We start from the raw sequence: 20517 nt of genomic DNA, 5'->3' as shown, positions 1-20517 counted from the left end.
TAGTCATCTGTTTTCTTCCAGTATTAATAGTTAGTTCACTTATCAATACAGGATATCTAACTGGTCTTCCATCATGCACATTATACTTCTGCTTCATTCATTCAGTGGTATTCAGCTAACAGCACTCACTTTGACTATAATTGGCCAACTTCATCAAGAGTGAGGTATATAATTGGATATTATATTAGGGTAAGCTATATTTTGTTACTTTCCATATATATCATATATAACTAATACATTGAGTAAAATAACTCAATAAAATAGGAAGGAAACATTTCCAACTATTTTTGAAACTAAACAGTTTAAAGATGAAAGACTTCTTATATTAATTCACCACATATAGCACTTGCCAAAACTCTGATCAAGAAAATGTATTCTGATCAGATGTCTGCTAAAGAAAACATGAGATTCTAACCACATAATTTTTAAAATGATAGATTACCTTGTTTTTCAGGGCAGGAAGATTGTTTCCAGTTACAAACCACTGCTGACTGCTATACTCTGTAAACTGGACTAATTTACATGTACTTTTCCCAGCCATTATTTGTGCATTTGAGACATCCAATAACCTCTCTGGAATTCTAATATAATCGCCTTCCTTTCCTTCAAACTTGTGCCCATTGATTTGCTGTGGATACCAGTGAAGAGCCAGTATTGACAAGTAAGGGCAACTGTCAAGGATGGTTTTGCTTCTGCAAGAGTAAAACAAAGAGCCTACTAAAATGGCAAGTATTTACATCCACATATCCACTTATATTTGTTACAATGCATTACACAGGGATTCTGCTCTTTATGCATAACAATGACATTACCAGTCCAGAAGGACTAGGTACAATATGCTTTCAGTTCCTTTATGGTTAACTGTTATGATTTTTTCACAGAATTTTCCACATTCTCTTGACTAATCCTCCCTATAACCTAAAACAAGGGTTTTTGAAAGCTGTTTCATGGATATCAAGATACAATCTGTGGCTATAAAATGTACTTTTCTCTGTTCGTCACATCAGTATTGGTGGAACTGGATGAGCAAAGAGAGTTCCTGCTAAACTGAAGCACTGTTTCATTTAAGAACATCATAAACCTTAGCTATCAAGAGCCATGTTTTAGGCTAGAGTATACTACATGTCTTTCTAACCCATCAGAGCATTAGAGCTAATATAACCATTTAACTGGTAAGAAAAACTGCTCTGAAGAGTGGGCTTTATTCATTTAATAGTTCAGATTTGAAGATCTCCTAGACATATGATTCTGTGTGCAATGAAATTGCTTTCAAACCTCGATATGTGTGGAAATCACATGGAACTTGGTTTAAAGTACAGCTATCAGTTTACACCCAGACTTACTAACTCAGAAATCTTACTCACAGAGGGGGTTGGCAGTTCTAGGAATCTATATTTATAACCAGTCACCCAGAGAATCTGTTGCAACTTGTGAACCCATTATCACTGCAAACCATGACAAGAAACAAAGATAAATCCAGATCTGAAACATGCCTTAAAAATTACAGAGAACATGAGGTGATTAGTATAAGATTTATGCATTAAATGTTAAAAGTTACAAGAACCACAACAGATGTAGAATATATATAATTAGACCGTTGATCTAAATGATACCTTGTCAAGACAACCTAAGCTGGGAAATGGAGCAGAGAATTTTAAATGAAAGATTTGAGAAAGAAAAGGAAAAAGTAAAGGATGACTGTTCCCTCTAACTATACACCCTCTCTAAAAAACTCTTTTGCACAGTTTTAATGACCACAATCAAATTTGCACCTTCAAATATCTATACTTAACCCACCCATTTGTCCAGGGCTCTAGGTCCCAGGGTCAGGTCTCCTATGAAAATACTTCAATTTGCATGGGCCACACATGCCTCTGCAACAGCTTGTCAGAAGTCCAACAGTCTCCCTGCTCAGCCTCCCAAATCACCATTGGTGACTCCCCACTTAATAGCTGCCCTGAAGAACCCCTGACAAGGCCACAAAGCAGTTAAGACCAATGAAATCCACCCCCATAGCTGCACAGACACATTTCAGCCCTCCACCTGCAATGTACTGAGATTCTGACCAGTCAACACCACTGTGGATTCTGCTGTCTTGGCAAACCAATAGTACCTCACAATGACTCCACCTACCCTTGATGAAAAGCAACCCTTCCTGACACCTAACTTCCTATACAGATGCCCTTCAAATGCACTCACATAGGAGCTACCAGAGCTCATAAAGGATCCTAAAAAATAAGGAAATGATTTAAATTATTATGAGTTTTTAAATGTAGTCTTCAAAGTGTCTCTAAATTTCAGTGTAATAAACACTGAAGAGAGTATTCATTGAGAATAATAAAATTGATACAAGTTTTACATAAACCCAGTCTTAAACAGATAACACTCATTAAATAATGTTAATTGGTTTTTTAATAATTTTTAGTTACATACAACACCAGGATACACCCTGACATAATCACAAAAAAATGGAAAAAATGGAAAAAAACCTACTCCAATTCAGTGGAAAAAAACCTACTCCAATTCAGTCCCCAGCACTCCCCACCCCTGCAGCCTCCACTTCTCCAGTCTCTTTTCAATCCATTCCTGCACTCAGTGCCAGGAACCACACATGCCATAACCATGCAGGCTCATACAAAACCTCCGTCCATTCATTCCACTATTCTTCCCTTTTCCCATCCCTTCTTCTTCCTTCTCAATGCCCTTCATCTACTTCATTGATGTTTCCTGTATTTTTTGATTTCTCTCTCCCCTTTTCCCTTTCTCTCTCTCCCTTTCTTTTTATTTTTTATCCCTCCTCCCTTATTTTTGATTAGCTTCCACATATCAGAGAAAAACATTCAACTCTTGTCTTTCTGAGTCTGGTTTATATTTAGCATGACAGCATCAAGTTTCATCCATTTACCAGCAAATGCCATAATTTCATTCTTCTCTATGGCAGAGTATTTTGTGTATATACACAATTGTGTATATATACCATTCCATTGTGTACATAAACCACCTTTTCTTTATTCATTCATCTACTGAAAGTTAACTAGTTTGGTTCCATAACTTGACTACTGTGAATTGTGCTCCTATAAACATCAATGTGGCTGCATCACTATAATGTGCTGATTTTAAATCTTTTGTATATATACTTAGGAAAGCTGGGTCATATGGTGGTTCCATTCTTAGTTGTTCAAGGACTCTCCATACTGTTTTCCAGAGTCGTTGTACCAATTTGCAGTTCCACCGGAAATGCATGAGTGTATCTTTTTCCCCACATCCTTGTCAACACTTAATATAATTTATTCTGGATAATTGCCATTCTGACTGGAGTGAGATGAAATCTCAGTGTAGTTTTGATTTGCATTTCCCTGACTGCTAGAGATGTTGAACTTTTTTTTTCATTTATTTGTTGACCATTTGTATTTCTTCTTTTGAGAAGTGTCCGTTTAGTTCTTTTGCCCATTTGTTGATTGGATTATTTGGGTTTTTGGTGTTAAGTTTTTTGAGTTCTTCACATATTGTGGATTTAAAGCACTGAGGAGCAGGTGGGAAAGATCTTCCATTCTGTAAGCTCTCTCTTCAGACTCTTAATTATTTCCTTTATATGCATAAGCTTTTTAATTTGATACCATCTCACTTACTGATTTTTTAAATTTTATTTCTTGTACTTTAGGAGTCTTGTTAAGGAAGTTGGTTCCTGTGCCAACAGGCTGGAGTATTGGAACTACATTTACATTTTCTTCTAGCAGGTACAGGGGTTCTGGTCTAATTTCTAGATCTTTGAGTTGATTTTTGTGCAGAGCGAGAAATGAGGGCCTAGTTTCATTCTTCTAAATATGGATTTCCAGTTTTTATAGCACTATTTGTTAAAAAAGGCTATCTTTTCTACAGGATATGTTTTGGCATCTTTGACTAGTATCAGAAAATTATATTTATGTCAATTTGTCTCTGTGTCTTCTATTCTATTCCATTGGTCTTCATGCCTGTTTTGGTGCCAGTGCCATGCTCTTTTTGTTACTATACCTCTGTAGTATAGTTCAAGGTCTTATTTCCTCTGTGAAAATTGAGAGGCATTTCAATTTCTAGTCATGTTCTGTTATCAGCCACTTTTATGTTGTCAAACAGAAATAAAACATTTTTAGGTCTCTGAACTACAAAGATCTAATTTACCTTGTGATTTATACCACAGTGCCTGAAAAAATTAACATATGACCATAAAATTATTCACATAATTAACAATAAACATGCACCATATTTTATTTTTTCCTTCTCTTCTGGCTAGCTTCCTGCCATAACACTCCAGCCTGAAGTTCAACAATACTCTTAGAGCTGTCTCACAAGTATACCTTTGGGAAGCACAAGTAGTAGCTCATGAAAACACTCCTAAAGTTTGGAATTGGCTTCTTTTTTTTTCCTATTCAGAATGTATCTTTTATTCATTAAATACATAAAAGTAGGCAACATGGCTTTTTACAACTTTTTAAATACATTTGAAATAAGAAGAATATATTGCGAACAGTACTCATTCATTTTTCTTCATTCAGCTGTTATGTTTTTTTCAATTAGCTTAATTTGTCCGACAGATACACTGCATTAGCCAAATAATTCTGAGTTACATCATGCCAATGTCAATTTGCATCACATGTTGCTTGGTGAACAGTGAAGAAATGCATGTAAGGTACTACTGATGTATTAGAAGATACTTACTTTTCACCAGGAGAGCCACAGGTAACATCAGTCAGCAGAGAAAAAGCAAAATCCTTAGTCACTTCAGCAAAATAGCTGAATCCTCTGGTGTCCTTGCGCTTTGGATTAACAAGAGCACAAAGAATCTCATAGAAAAGAGTCCTGCTTTTGATACTGAAAACTTGATTATTTCCTTCAACAGTTATCTGGAAAAAATTCAAGTATGAAAATATATAGTCAAAAATAAACTTCTTAAATGTCATCTAGGTATTACATATGTTCTTTATTAACAGTTGTTAATGTTAACAAACATGAACCTATGAAATATATAAGAGAAATTGGTACCAAAATTTTATTTTAGGTACATCCATTTGCACTGTAAAATGCGAAAATAACCATTTTTTTTAAAAAAGACGTAATAGCCAAACTATTTTCTGTTTAATCTTTAAAAGCCCAAATGGTCACATGAATCACTTAACTAAATAATGATGAATTAAAACTAGTCCCATTTTTACACCAACCCCAAGGACTTACATTCTTTTGACTGGCAATATAAGGAAATAAACACCTGAAAAATATTTGTTTATAATGGAAGTAAGATTAGTTTTGTCTGTTTTTCAATGAACAGAAGCCACCATTTGTCATTAAATTTCTAAACATCAAATGAGGAAATTATTTTCAATAGTATTCAAGACCACCTGGCATGCTTGTCTTCTTTAGAAAGTATGACCCTTCCTACTTTAGAGGACTGGCTTATTCATTATGTGAGGAATAAGGAGAAGAAAAAAAAATCACCTTTGTGGTTTTTCCTTGCCAGAATGACAGAGATCACATCTCAACTGAATACCTAAGCAAGAGTGTGAAGCCACTGACTTATATCATTCTGTTTTAATATATCTGATAAGTCTCTATTAATTCTTCAAACCCCAAGTCATCACTTTCTCTATAGCCTACATTATGCCCCACCTGCCAACACACATTATCACTCTTTGCAACATGCATATAAACATGTTAACCTTGAAATGACATCTATTTCTCCTGCTAGATGAACTCATGAGGAAGTTCTCCATAATTTTTTATAACTTTGTGATTAGTAACATTCCAAGCTCAAGATCTGAATGTAGAGTAGCCATCTCAAAGATAGGAAGGAAGAATGGAGAATAATTCACAGGGGAAATAGGATAAAAGTAGCAGAATAACAATTTAACAATGAGGAAATTACAAACGAAGATACAAGAACAGCCAACTAGATATTGAAACAAGCAAACTGGTTATAACAAATGGAAAATAAGCTCAAGAAACACTCCAAGAACTCAAAGAGAACAACAGACAAGTAGGACAAATCCCTCAGACTAAGCAAATGAAAGAGCAGATAGAAGAAAAAACACCACAGTTCCTTAATAAGCTAAAGAGACACTCTGGTCTAAAAGTGCAGAGATGCTTTCAATCAGAGGAAATTAGGAAAACAAACAACACCAGACATATCTGGGTGATTTTTTAAAATATTTAAAAAATGCTAGAAATCAGAAAAAAATAGTAACAGAGAAACAAAAATTCAATCTGACATCAGGCATTTCTGAAAATGAAACGCCAGAAGCCAGCAGAGCCACAGGGTTCATGATTTTAAAAAATAAAAGTTATGGTCCACAATATCTAGAGCTTTTCAAACTTTTATCTGTGTTCAAGGGAAATCATTTCTTTTAGTACAGCACACAAAATAAAATAAAAAGGTCATTTCTATAACACTTGGTTAGTGTGGGCACTTTGTGGTTCTCAGGACTTTATGTTAACTTCTCTAAGCTTCACAAGAATCCTCTAAGGAAAGTCCTACTTTAATCTTCCTTTTGTTTCCTGGGAAAGAAATTGAGGCAGAAAAAGGATAACTAACTTGGCCAGGGCACAGGGTTGGTGACTGGCCAAACCCAGGAGGTGTTCCTGACAGCCACCTGCACTGACTCCCAACATCCGCCACATGCTTGTTGAAAAATAACACATAGACTCAGCTCACAGACGTGTAGTTAAAATTATTGAGAGGTTACACTTCATGTATGTACGAGCTATCAAAATGTATAAATGCATTCTGCTGTCATGTACAACAAATTAGAACAAATAAAATAATTTTTTAAATTATTGCAAATATAAAATACAGTCAGTAAAATATAGATTAGAATCTAAATAAGTACCATTATAAAATAAAATAAATAATAATACATACAAAATAATTCAGGCATAAAATGCATAATATTAAATGTGATAAAAATAGTTTGACTTTTTAAGTCCATTTTACATAAACAGCAACAAGAGAGACACCCAAATTATGGAAATTAGCTTACAAAACAAGTAGAAGATCTGAAACAACCATGGGAAAAAATTAAAAATCTGTCAGGGTGAAAAAATAAAAGAGGCAACCTTTGGAAATGGGGGATGGTCTATCAAACTTCCACAAAACAAATTGTTCCTGGGCTCTTTCAAGTGTTCCAGAACATGAAATTAGATCTCTTGACTCATGTTTTACTAATCTTCAATAGCCAACTGATAAAATTAAAAATTGTAATATCAAATCCAGCAGGGTTTTAAGGCTGATGTTGTCATTAAGGCAACTGACAGTTTTTAAAATTATTTTTATTATACCATTCTTAGGAAAATCAAGAGGTCAGAATAACATGCCACAGCAAAAATATGCCCAAACCCACTGCTGGATTTTATCCAGAAAGTCTTCGTATTAACCATTTAAGGCTATTACTCTTTTTAGGACAATATTTGTATCATCTGAAAATAAATAAGTTAACACTTCTAGTTCATGTGATCTTAAGGTTTATTGAGATCTTAGCACAAAGAAACATTATGTAGAGTGGGTTCTGTTTCAAAGAACTTAGAAACTTATAAATACTAAACAGTTTCACCTACAATACAAGATTTTATGGAACAAAGTTCTATCTAGCCCAACAGATACAATGGTATCTGTAATATGGTATATATGAAAGGTTACTAGATGAAATATAACTGACTCTTTGAATTTTAGATGAGCAAATAATAACTTGTTGCTATAAGCATGTCCCAAGTAAGTATTTTATGATGTATTTAATGCTCAAAATTTAGTTATTTATCTGAAATTCAAACTTAACTGGGCATCCTTTATTTTTATTTGCTAAATTTCACAAACTTATATATGTGTGATTATCTACATTTTCAGTGCTTTATTTCATTATTCTTTTAGTCTTATTATATGTCTAAAACATGAAATATTTATTTGGAGGCATACAGTCATGCCAAACAAGGGGGATATGATCTGGGAAAGGCATTATGAGCAATTCTACCATCTTGTGAATATCACCTGATTTAACCTCTACACATGTAGGATATATGGTTTAGCCTTCTGCTCCCCAGCTACAAATCTGTATAGCATGTTACTGTACTTAACACTGTGGGTGACACATGGTAGTATCTGTATATGTAAACATAGAAAAGCTATAGCAAATACTAAGAGATAGGAATTTTTCAGCTCCATTATCATATGGGAACACCATTGTACATGTGATCCATTAATGACCAAAATGTTTCTGTGTGGTACATGACTGTATTTCATCAATACACCAGAATTTATTTAACCAGGCCCCCCTCAATGGGAATTACTTTTTGCAATTTTGTTATTACAAAAAGTAATACTGAAATAAGCATTCCTGCCAAACACTGTATTTGAACAAACATTCCCCACCCATTTGCTCTTCTTGAACACAACACCCATTAGGTATTGACCCAGAACAAGCTTTAAAGGTTTTAACCCAAGAATTTCAGAGCTAACCAAACTTTTATCTATATTAAAAGGAAATTAAAAGTTTATTCTGGTAAAACACACAAATAATCAAAACAAAACAATCAAGATGTTTTATTTGATAACAACTACTGAAATCAGTGTTGATCTTGACCCATACAACCGTCTTACATAACTTACTGAGAAAAAAGGCAGCAGAATGTTTACCTTCTCCAAAATATTTGATATGAAGTTATCTACTCTACCCCAAAATGTTCTTATGCATGCTTTCCCTTGCCTTGGCCAAAATCAACTTGCCACCATCCCATGCCATTTTTGTCATTAGAAAATTTAAGTAACATTGTTTTCTGGAGTGAAATCTTATCTCTAGAATGTTCTTTGTGTGAATAGCAGCCACTTCTCTGCTTTACAAGCTGCCTCCTCTTCTTACCTATATACATAATAATTTTCTTTTTTAATATTTTGAGCCTTATATTTTAACGAATATCATAGAAAGTAGAATAGGCATAATATTCTAAAATCCCACTGTAAAAATTTTAAATATTTAAAGGTCTCCATGTTAGAAATATAGTATTAATAAGTTCATGTGTATGTATAAAAAGTATAAAACTTTTTATACTTATGTGTAAATGTGTTACCATGAAATATCTTGATAAGAATCCCCCTCATACATTCTCATGTTTTCCTGAAGTACTAACTTTTTTCAGTTATCTGTTTTCATGTATGTCATTAAGTTCTTAAATATCCATTTAAGTCCATCATTTGCAGAAGTATAAATAAATAAATGAGTTTAAAACAAAACCTGGTTGGTCCAAGTCCAGGCCAAACTGAATGCCTGAAATTATCTGGCCATCCAGTAGTTTTTCCTTTTCTGTGAAAGTTTTCAGTGACCAAGAGGAACAGAGAACAAGCAGAGAATAATTGAAAGCACTAATGATGATAATCTACTCCAAGTCCTCTTTTTATGGATGCAAAAAACAGAGGATCAAATGCCAAAGACAACTGAACAGTTTCCGGAGAATCAAAAAGAGCCTGCAGCTTCTAGCATCCACTCATCTTTTCAGACTTTGGATGATTTTTTTTGCTGCACAAGATTACACATCAGTCCCCAAATTGAACATTGAAGGTATCAAACAGACATCTTTCATATCCAAACAAAAGCCCAGCATCAGGTGTGATGAATTCCACTTTTACATTTAGAAGTTAGCATTATCACAATTCCATGGTATGGGATATTATAACACAATGTGACTTTTGTTTGGGTGTTCTAATCTGTGAAGTTTTATTAAACCAAGTGTTTCCATTTGCAAGGTTTTCCTACCTTTTCTATTAGATGTACCACAGCACTGAGTTGTTCATCGGTGTTCTCTGTGGCTACATTCATGTTGATGTTGTGGAGCACTCTGTTAAGAATGTCTTCATCAAGAGGCTGGTGTAGCTGATCTGCAAGGCCCCAAATTGCCTGTGACTTTGCATCAGAGACAAGAGTGATGTTGGCAATGCCATAAGCTTTATCAACTCTGGCACTGCCTTTTGGATCCAAAAGCACAATCTGAAAGCGTTTAGGAAATGAACTTGAAGACCCTGTCTCTGGTGTTAGAATGACATCCAACATGGTCTTGTTTTGGCCAGGTTCAAAGACCAAAGTGCCTTCAATTCTCACAAAATCCTTTCCAGAAACAGCAGGAGATATGAGCGTATGACCAATTGTTTCAGCACTCTTCAATTCCTGCAAATGAAATAACAACATAAGTGAGACTATGATGTCTCTGAGCTTGCCCTAAACAAATTCTTATTTCTTAAAAAATACTATTTTTGTTAAGTAAATAACAAAAGTGCCACTAAAATATGGGGCTTTTATATGTTGTCTAATTTAATTAGATACGTTGGAGAGAAAGACACATCAGACAGTGATGAAGTTTGGAAAGATAGGTTCTTTTGAATGAAGAGATCAAGAAAGAGAGCTAGAAAAGAAATGTTACTTTTTCCTCATACATTTTTCCCAGGGTAAACACACTACAAGTCATGCTTTAGCTTACACATGCTGGAAAACATTAAGTAGGAAGGAAAAAAGGAATATTTACATTTTCATTCCTACCTGGAATTCTTTGTATGTGGTGGGGGGTAAAGCAGGGAGGATAAGGACGAGGCAGAGGGAAGGAAGGAGAAGGAAGAACTGGTCTCTTACTTACACAGAAATGTGCTATAAGTAAGGTCCTGAATGCATATACCTCTGATATTTTCAGTTTGGTTTTTAAAAAGTATTCAGGAAGTGAAGCATGAATACTTAGTTAAGAAAGAACAAGAGGAATTCACATTTATTTACAACTGAGCCAACGACTATGAAATTCCTCGTACAGCCCATGGTGGTATACTATAGATGCAGACTTAAAGGGCAGGTCACTCCTAAGAATCTACTGTTCTAGCAGAGACTACAGACAACTCAAGGGTTATGGAATTAATTATCTATTAATACATGGTACTTTATAATGAAAAATAAGACAAAGTAAGGCAAGGCAAGGTGATTGTAAGGGGCACAGTTCTAGATAATGCTGGTTATGGAAGCACTTGAGATGATATTTAAAGATACCACAGTGAAGTAAAGAAATGGGTTAAATGATGATCTCGGCTCAAATATTCTAGATCTCAAGAGAAATATTCTAGGCAGAGAGAAGAGCAATCACAAAGTCCCTGAAGTGAGAACCATCTTAGTATATTAGAGAAATAGCTAATGTGACGGAAGCTGACATAAGAAAGGTGGAAGGGTCAGTTGGAATGGGCACATGAATGGAAACATGAGCGGAAAATACAAGAGAGTGACCCACTTTACTCAATATTTTCATGAGTGTACTGGCTATTGTTTATATTAGGCTACTAGCAGCAGATAAGCACAGAGGTGGGAAGAAGGGATAAGTTTTTGCAATAGTTCATGCAAGAAACAGTGGTAGCTTGATTTAAGGGCATAGGAGTGGAAAGAATTGAAGTACTCAGACTGGAAATGTATTTATGAATGTGGAGTTAAGAACAACTTTATGATGAATTCAATTTTGGGTGAAAGGAAAAGAAGAATTTATGGATAAAGTCTATCGGTTGGCTTTGATGAATAAGTGGATGAATGGTGGAAAGCTAGGGGAAGTATTGTTTGAGGAGATATCAAGAGTCATTCATAACACATGCTATGTCTGGGAGGCCTCAGACACTCAAGTGAAGATGTCAAGAATGAACAATCAGATACATGAGTCTAGATAAGGGAAGACAGTGATAAAAATTTGGGAGTCATCAGCTTACAGGAGAAACTTAAAGAAATAGGTCTGCATGATCTATCCTAGAAAGTGAGTCTGGGTAGACCCCAATACGCATAGGCCAGGAAGACCTACACTGACATCAGGAAGGAGCTCCCAGTGAAGTAGGGGTAAAGGGCAGGAAAGTACGGTGATTCAGAAATCCGAAGGGGAAGAGCATGCAAAACCTCACTGAAGGAAAATATTCAAAAGCTTATTGGTTTTATATTTTAATGCATACACTTTTAAATGGGTACATTAATATATGCATTGGAATACTATATAACAAAAATCAGAACACATCGGATGTGTATTTAACAGACCTATTGTTGAATAAAATACGGACTCAAACAACATATGGTGGTTGGTAAAACTACAAATGAAAGCAAGGGAATAATTAAACATGAAATTCAGAATAGAGGTTATTTGTAAGATGAGGAGAGTCAAGAAAAAAGTAAGATGGTATCAGAGAGGGGTTCATGGCACCTGGTTTTAAATTCCTGATAAAGCTGGATTTCTCACAGAGGTGGTGGTGTTTGAATTGTATGAACTGCATATGTACATTCTGTCCACCACTTTCTGGTAGGATTTGTTTCATAATTCAAATATTTAAAGGAAATGAGAAAATTGATATTTTCTTATGTTTATAAAAATGTGGCACAAAGACAATCAGTAGTATCCTATTGGAAAGTCAATACAGAATCCATCTTTGAATAAACAGGCAATGTAAGAATAAGAAGTAAGATCACAATCTTCCTTGAGCTTGTGTGCTCTGAGTTACTGCACAAATATATAAATGAAAAGCATCTAGAATCTGTTTTCAAATTTGGCTTAATTATAGGCTTATTTAATTGAAGCATAACTAGAATGGGTGACCTTTTCATTATTTCAGGTAATGAGGACAAAAAAAATTCCTTAACTTTACATCACCAAGACTTAAATATTGGGGAATTTATGCTGACTATGGTATTAATATACATGGGATTGCTGACCTAATAAAGGATATGAATGTTACAGTGACTATTCTAACTTCATTAATCTCTCCAAAGTAAAGTGAAAAATCATTATCGTAACAAAATAGTAACTTGGTTAATAATTGTTTTCTCATCTTTGCTAGTTCTTGGAAAATAGAATTACACAGCCTTATCTTGTAGCAATACAGAACTCAGAAAGAAAGAAAGGCAGGGGTGATGAAGCAACAGGAAAACGACACTAAAGAGGTAAAATTATTATTTCCAATTTTTGAAAATCATACTTATTTTGCAATAATTGTAGATTTACATGCAGTTATAAGAGTAATACAAAGATTTCCTGCAACTTTTACTTAGGATTCTTTATTGGTGGCATCTTGTATAACTATAATATAAATCCTGACCAGGGTACTGACCTTAATACAGTCAAGATACAAAACTTTTTTTTTCATTTTCTTTTTGGTAGCAGGGATTGAACCCAGGGGGACTTAATCACTGAGCCACATTCCCAGTTCTTTTTATTTTTATTTTGAAACAGTCTTGCTAAGTTGCTACAGCTGGCTTTGAACTCAAAGCCACCAGACTCACCAGACTCCTGACTCAGCCACCAGAGTCACTAGGATTACAGGTATGTGCTACCTCACCTGGCCAAAACTTTTTTTTTTTTTTTGAGAATCCTTCATGTTGACTTTTATTCTGCACTCACCTCCCCCTATCCACCCCCTCTTTCATCTCTGGAAACCACTGAACCCCATTTCTATTATTTTATAATTTTAGGAATATTATATAAATGGTATCATAGAGTATATAATTGGGGAATTTTTTTTTCACTTAGCATGATCATGTGGAGATGACTCTAGTTGTCATGTGTATCAATAGTTTATTTTTGATTATTACTGAATAGTGATCCAGGGCATGGACATACGACATTTTAACCATTTGCCCATTTAAAAAAATCTGCCTTGTTTTTAGTTTTGTGCTATTATGAATAAGCTGCTATAAACATTGATGTGGAGGGTTTTGTGTAAACATAAGTTACCATTTCTCTGGAATAAATATCCCAGGAGTGCAATTGCTGGTTCATATGGTGGTTCACGTTTAGTTCTTTTTTTTTTTTTTTTTTTGGGTGCTGGGGATCGAACCCAGGGCCTTGTGCTTGCGAGGCTCATGTTTAGTTCTTTAAGAAATCAACAGACTATCTTCCAGAGTAGGGGTACCATTTTATATTCCCATGAGCAATGAATACCTGAATCTGATATAGTATCTTTGAATCCTTTCAACATTTAGTACAACTGCTGATTTAATTTTTGCTCTTCAGACAGGTATACATCATTATGGTTTCAATAGGCATTTTGACAAGAGCTAATGATTTTGAATATCTTTTTATGTGCTTATTAATCATGTATACATCTTCTCTCGTACAATGTCTCTTCACTTTTTTTTTTTTTCTATTTTTGCTTACTATGTCTTCCTACCTGGTGTTCTCAGGTTATTTCTTTTTTATAATTCCCTTTCCATTTAGAAAACTTTAGCTTAGCTATTCTTTCAGAATAGGTCTGTAGGAAACCAATTACTGTTTTTTCTTTCCTTTGATAATGCCTTACATTCTCCTTTATCTGTGAAGGATATTTTCCCTTAATATAGAATTCAGGGCTGATGGTTCTTTTACCTCAGCACTTGAAAAATGTTGTACCACTTTTTCCTGGGTCCCATAATTCCCAGCAAGAAATCTGCTGCTGTTCAAATTGTTTTTGTCGTATAGATATTCATATGTTTTTCCTCTCTCAATATTTCTCTATGTAATTTTCAGATGTTTAATATTTCTTGCTTGGAGTTTTCTCAGTTTCTTCTTGAATCTACATATTAAAATCTTTTGGAAATTTTTCATTCATTATTCTTTCAAGTATTTTTCATTCCTGATTTCTTTCAGGACTCTAATGACACAATGTTAGATCTTTCATTACTATTGCAATGATCCCCAAAGTTCTTTTTATTTTTGCCAATCTGTTTTGTTTTTGCTGTTTAAATTAATTTCTATTATTATATCTTCAAGATCATTGATTCTTTCCTTTGTCCCCTTCTTTCTGTTACTGAGCCTATCTATTCAGTTTCATTTATTGTATTTTTCACTGTTAAAATTTCTATTTGCTCTTCTTTGTCTTATATTTATTTGCTAAGACTTCTTACTTCTTTATTGAAATGTTTTACTTTTCTCATTTATTTCAATAATGTTTACATCTGCTAATTGAAGCATTTTTATTAGTTTCTTTTAGTCACCCATGACAGTAGAATCCATTTTGGTAAAGTTATACAAGCATGGATTATATCTTACTCTAATTAGGACCCCATTCTTGTGGATGTACATAATAGCGAGATTCATTCTGATATATCTGTACATGTACATAGGAAAACTATACCAAATTAACTCCTCTGTCTTTCCTTTTCCTATCCTTCTTCCCTTCCCTTCATTCCCCTTTCACTATTCTACTGAATTTCCATTCTTCTCTTTGCCCTCCCTTAATGGGGGTTAGCTTAACTGAAGCCTTTTTATGATGGTTCCATTATAATGTCACATACTTCTATTTCTGTCATCTTATTAAGGCATCTGTTAATCCTTTTGTTTTTCATTCCAATTTAGGTCTTTCCTGATCTTGATATGAAAAATGATTGATAAATGAAACATGGACATTTTGCATATTATTTTATAGGACTCTGAATATTATTTAAACCTTCTGTTTTAGTTGGTTTCTTTTAACATTGTTCTGGCAGAGGGTGGGAAGATGCACTTTATTACTGATATGTAAAAGCAGAAGCCTAATTTTCCCACTTGTTCTCTGTTGATACTTGAGAGACAAAAGGAGATTCATCATTACAGCTAAGTGAAGGTGGGAGTTTGACTACAAACTAGTCCTCAACTGATATTGCCCTGGCTGAAAAGGGCATGAGTACCTTACTATTGCCTCCCCAGGGTACTGCTCAACAACATGTAGGAACTGGGTCCCATTTTACTTCTACTAAGCAATGGCAAAAGAACTGACTTTCCACTAGGTCTCTCAAATACTATGCCAACAGTGAGCCTGAGGCCTCTGGGAAGGTAGAAATCTTGACTCCCCATCCATTCTTTGTGATGTGGGTAGATGTGGAAATAGTTTTTATCTGGGGTGTTTGTCTGGAGTACAAAACACTTTTTCCTAAAAGTTTCTGTCTTGCTAGGCGGCATTTTTTTCTGTTCCTTTGACTAGAGACAGAAGACTTTTGTGGGGGCTTTAAAAATCTCCTTCCATTAGTATTTCTGTATACCATTATCATTAGCTCAAAGTCTGGGATTCAAGGCAAAAAGAAAATCCTGGGAACCCACAACTGTTTTACCACTTGGGTTCCTAGCTCTGTAGCTCCTCCACTTTCTCCTCTCCAGCTTTCAGAGTCTTCTGATGTTATTTATAAGTAATGTTGATGGTCTTTAGTTGTACTTATCAGGAAAGTTACATTGACTCCATCCTCCCTCCATTCCGAGAAAACTTTTCAGTTTCCATTTTTCGCTTTCATTTGTGTTTGTTGAAATGGCATTAGTATGGCATGACATGAATACTCTTTACTAAGTTTATAATTGCAAGGTAGTATTTACATTTGTCAGAATTAATAGGGGGTGTTTCTATAGATATATGTTGAGAGAGAATTATAAGAAATACTTGTGCAGTTATGGTGATGAAGGAATCCCAAGATCTTCAGGGTGATATGAAAATCTGGAGAACAGTGAAAGTTGATGGTTTAGTTATAGCGCAAGTCTGAAGGTCTGAGAGCCAAGAAAGCCAATGTGTAGTCACAAGCCAGAGTTCAACAGACTTGAGACTCAGGAAAAGCCAATGTTTCAATATGACTGTGACAGGAAGAAAAACTGTGTTCCAATTCAAAGATTATTAGGCAGGAAGAATTACTCTTTACTCGATGGAGCCTTTTTGTTCTGTGCAGGCCTTCATGTGATAGGACAAGGTTCATTCACATTAGGAGGGCAATCTTTTTCACTCTGTCTACTGATTTAAATATAAATCTTATCCAAAAATACCCTCGTAGAAACACAAGAGTAGAGTTTAATAAAATATATTAGCATCTTCAGGGCCAGCCGAATGAACACACAAAGCTAATCATAATAGTAGGAAAACCTAGAAATTCATGATATATATTATCCCATAAATGTCCTTTATGGGCTACATGTTAGTGACAACATGTGTTTTGCCAAAAGCCACTTATGACAAATCTAGAAAAAGTGTAAAGAAATATGATAGAGATGTTGGCATTCAGATTCTTCATTTGGCAACTTCAATTCTCCTATCATCTGTATCACCAGTATCAACTGGTTTAAAGCACCCCAAATCTCTTTATCAGTTGCTCTTCATCTCCACCCCTGACTCCCCCACTTTCCCAAGTAGTGAGCATACAGTGATATATATGTCATGGAGAAAAGCAAGAATGAAGCATATGCTTTTTTTTCCCCCTCTCATTTTTCTTCCTATCTTAAATACACAAAAATACTAAGATCCTCCCACTATAAATCAAAATACTTCTGTCTGTGTTTATATCACCTCAAGGTAGGTAGAATAGAGTTTATTTCTAGGGTCTCGTGTTAACAGAATGTTGTCTTTTTTTTTATTGTAAACAAATGGGATGCATGTTGTTTCTCTGTTTGTACATGGCGTAAAAGCATACCATTTGTGTAATCACAAATTTACATAGGGTAATGTTGTTTGATTCATTCTGTTATTTTTCCCTTCCCCCCACCCCTCTCACCCCTCTTTTCCCTCTATACAGTCCTTCCTTCCTCCATTCTTGCCCCCCTCCCTAACCCTAACTCTAACCCTAACACTAACCCCTCGCACCCCCCATTATGTGTCATCATCCACTTACTAGCGATATCAGAATGTTGTCTTTTTGCAAGCTGAGTTTTGGTCTGTGTCAAAGATAAGTTTCTCTGTCAATGAGCTTGCAGGACAGCTTACTACCTACAGCACTAGGCAGTGCCTCCCAAGCTTGAGTGCAGCTCACTGGTCATACACATGTTCTATTTTATGCACAGAACAGTTGTTTGAACACAGAAGAGTTGTATCACCTAATAGCACATATTACACAAAAATTCTAATAAAACTTTGTAATCTTGAGGTCCAGAGGCACTGAGTTTTGGATCCTTATATGGCATAAATAACAGCACTGTCCAGAATGATAGTTTTCAACTATGGTTTTCCTGAGGCTACAGGAGTCAAGAGGGGGAAAAAAGAGAGGGTTGAGGGACCAATTCTAATCCCACAATCATGCTTCAAATAAACAAGATACATATTTTTATCTTAACTATATAAGAGTTTTGCTGTTAAAGTAAAAAGTAATGCTCAAAAGGTATATGGCATTGTTTGCACCAACTGGATCTGGTCACTTGGTGTTATGTAGCATTGCTTTTGTGAGCCTCTTGATACCCATTTGCTCCCTGCCTTTTACCTGACACCACCTGGTAGGATGGATGTGAAAACATGGCAGTGAGACCTCATGAATTCAAATATTTGAAGAAACCCAAATTACAACCAGTGGTTGAGGTTCTGAAGAAGGAAATTTTCAACTAGTTCAGAAATAAGAAATAGCAAGACCCTTACTTTTTCTTTCTGATTTTACATAGCTACATTCTGAAAAAAAAAAAATTAACTCTCACGAGATTTAATAGAACAGATTTATGCCAGAGACTTTGGATTGTGTAATTAACTCTGTCAAAAGCAAAGAAAAATATGTTTATCATTTTAAAACAGGTTTTAAACCTGCCACTGATGAGAGAAAAACTGACCTGTTGCAAGAACAAAGCTTAGTGTTATAAATAAAATGTAAATTATGAATGTAACCTCAGAAAATAATATATCAATTATTGTCTGTTTCATTACTACACTTGTTACAGTTAAAGAAGACACCCTTAACATGTGTGACTACATGCTGCATGCTTACCTGAGTACTAAAGTTAATGGACATCGTCAGTCCTGTCCCAGAATCTCTTTCCACCTGCAAACTGACTAACGTGGACTTCTTCTGAGCCACTGCCAGTCGAGAACCCACAGAAAAATACACAAGGCTTCGAGGTTCATCACTTAGGAAGACTTTAATCTGTGCAAATCTGGCACTGTTATTTATTGCTGCTCCAGCAGTTACTTCATATAGTTCCACAAAAAAATACATTTCAACTTGAGGTATCTGACAATGACAAGAGAAAAATATATATAACCACTGCTAATTTGTTTATATTATTGGGTAGTTCTAACATCAAGAAATGTTGTAATACATATAGATCATAATGGAAATGAATGTATAATTGAAAATAAAATTCTTAAGTTAGATTATCATAGAAATTAGATTTTTGATCTTTCTTTAAAAACACATTTACTTTTGAGGGTTAAGAGAAGGTAATAAGGAGGGCTAGGAATATAGTTCAGTTGGTAGAGTGCTTGCCTCACATGCACAAGGCCCTGGGTTCAATCCCCAGCACCACCAAAAAAAAAAACAAAAAGAGAAGGTAATAAGGAAAGTGGATGCCATCAAAGCAAGTTATATGCATGTGTGAAAATTTTACAAAGAAATCCATTATTTTGTGCAATTGATACATGCAAATAATTATAATTAAAAATAAAATTAAAGGGCATAAAGTTGGAAAAAATACATTTACTTTAGGTGAGCTTCTTACCAGAAAACCAGTATCCAGAGATAGCTTGATTAGTAAATGAGCAAAAGGATGAATAAAATATATTTATACAACATAATATTAGAGATATAAAGAATGAAAGAAATGATCTAGTTCAGTATTTTGCAACATAGATGGATCTCAAAACATGCTGAGTGAAAATATTAAGTTTTAAAATGATACATGTATATGCAGATGCATAAATAAATATTAAAGGATAAAGTTCCAATATATTTTTGTTCAAATATATGTTGTTAATGGATATTTATACAAAGAATTAAAACAAAAAAAATAACAAAGTCAAACTCAGGATGGCAGTTGCCTCAGTTGAAGGTGCCAGAAAGAGACCAAGACAGGGTTTGGTGTTGAATTACACTGGGGGTGGGGGACAAAAGGGTTTCAACTTTGTGAGATTTTACTTTGATATCTCTTCTTTTTAATGAGCTTCAAATGCATATGTCAAAATATTGATAATAGTAAATTCTATAATTCCATATGGATTTCAAAATTTCACAAAACTCAATACCAAGTTAGTCTAAATATATTTACTGGCTGTACCTTGCTCATGTTCTACCTTTGTACTTTCTCAACAGTCTCAAATAATTTATTTTCTAAAGCCTGAATTTGTCAGTCACCTATCTTTACTATTTATTCACTCTTACATATAATCTAAAAGCCTTAGAAGTATTATTAGCTTTCTGGCATGACTCCAAAAAGCTAAACCAATGTGGTTTTAACTACTCAGGTAATTGTCTAATTTGGTATCATTTTTATCTATCAGCATGGACCTTATTTATTATTTGTGAAAATTATTGTACTGGGGATTGAACCCGAGGGTGCTTTATCACTGATCCACATCCCCAGCATTTTAAATTTTATTTTGAGACAGGTCTTGTGAAGTTGCTTAGGGCTTTGCTGAGTTGCTGAGTCTGGCCTTGAACTTCTGGTCCTCCTGTCTCAGCCTCCTGAGCCACTGCAATTACAGGTGTGTGCCACTGTGATCATTTTGTGATCATTTGATAATCATTATGTTGTGAAATAATACCACAAATCCTTCATGCTATTCAAGAATAAGTCACATCTTAGTCACACAATAAATACCATTAATTTCATTTT

The 20517-nt window shown here is 34.7% G+C and overlaps 1 protein-coding gene across 1 annotated transcript in view; it reads right to left on the bottom strand.

The window, feature by feature from the left end:
• The window catches only part of Adgrv1 (adhesion G protein-coupled receptor V1), a 583921-nt gene that overhangs the window by 302978 nt on the left and 260426 nt on the right, over positions 1–20517 (bottom strand). The window contains exons 77-80 of the mRNA XM_047556631.1: positions 18675–18917; positions 9768–10175; positions 4696–4880; positions 443–692 (exon numbers count right to left, since the gene is read on the bottom strand). Of these exons, the coding sequence (XP_047412587.1) occupies positions 443–692; positions 4696–4880; positions 9768–10175; positions 18675–18917 (1086 nt within the window). The remainder of the gene's footprint in view (positions 1–442; positions 693–4695; positions 4881–9767; positions 10176–18674; positions 18918–20517) is intronic.

Source organism: Sciurus carolinensis, chromosome 6 (genome assembly GCF_902686445.1).
Source record: "Sciurus carolinensis chromosome 6, mSciCar1.2, whole genome shotgun sequence".
NCBI lineage: Eukaryota > Metazoa > Chordata > Mammalia > Rodentia > Sciuridae > Sciurus > Sciurus carolinensis.
This window is presented reverse-complemented; position numbering and strand designations above follow the sequence as displayed.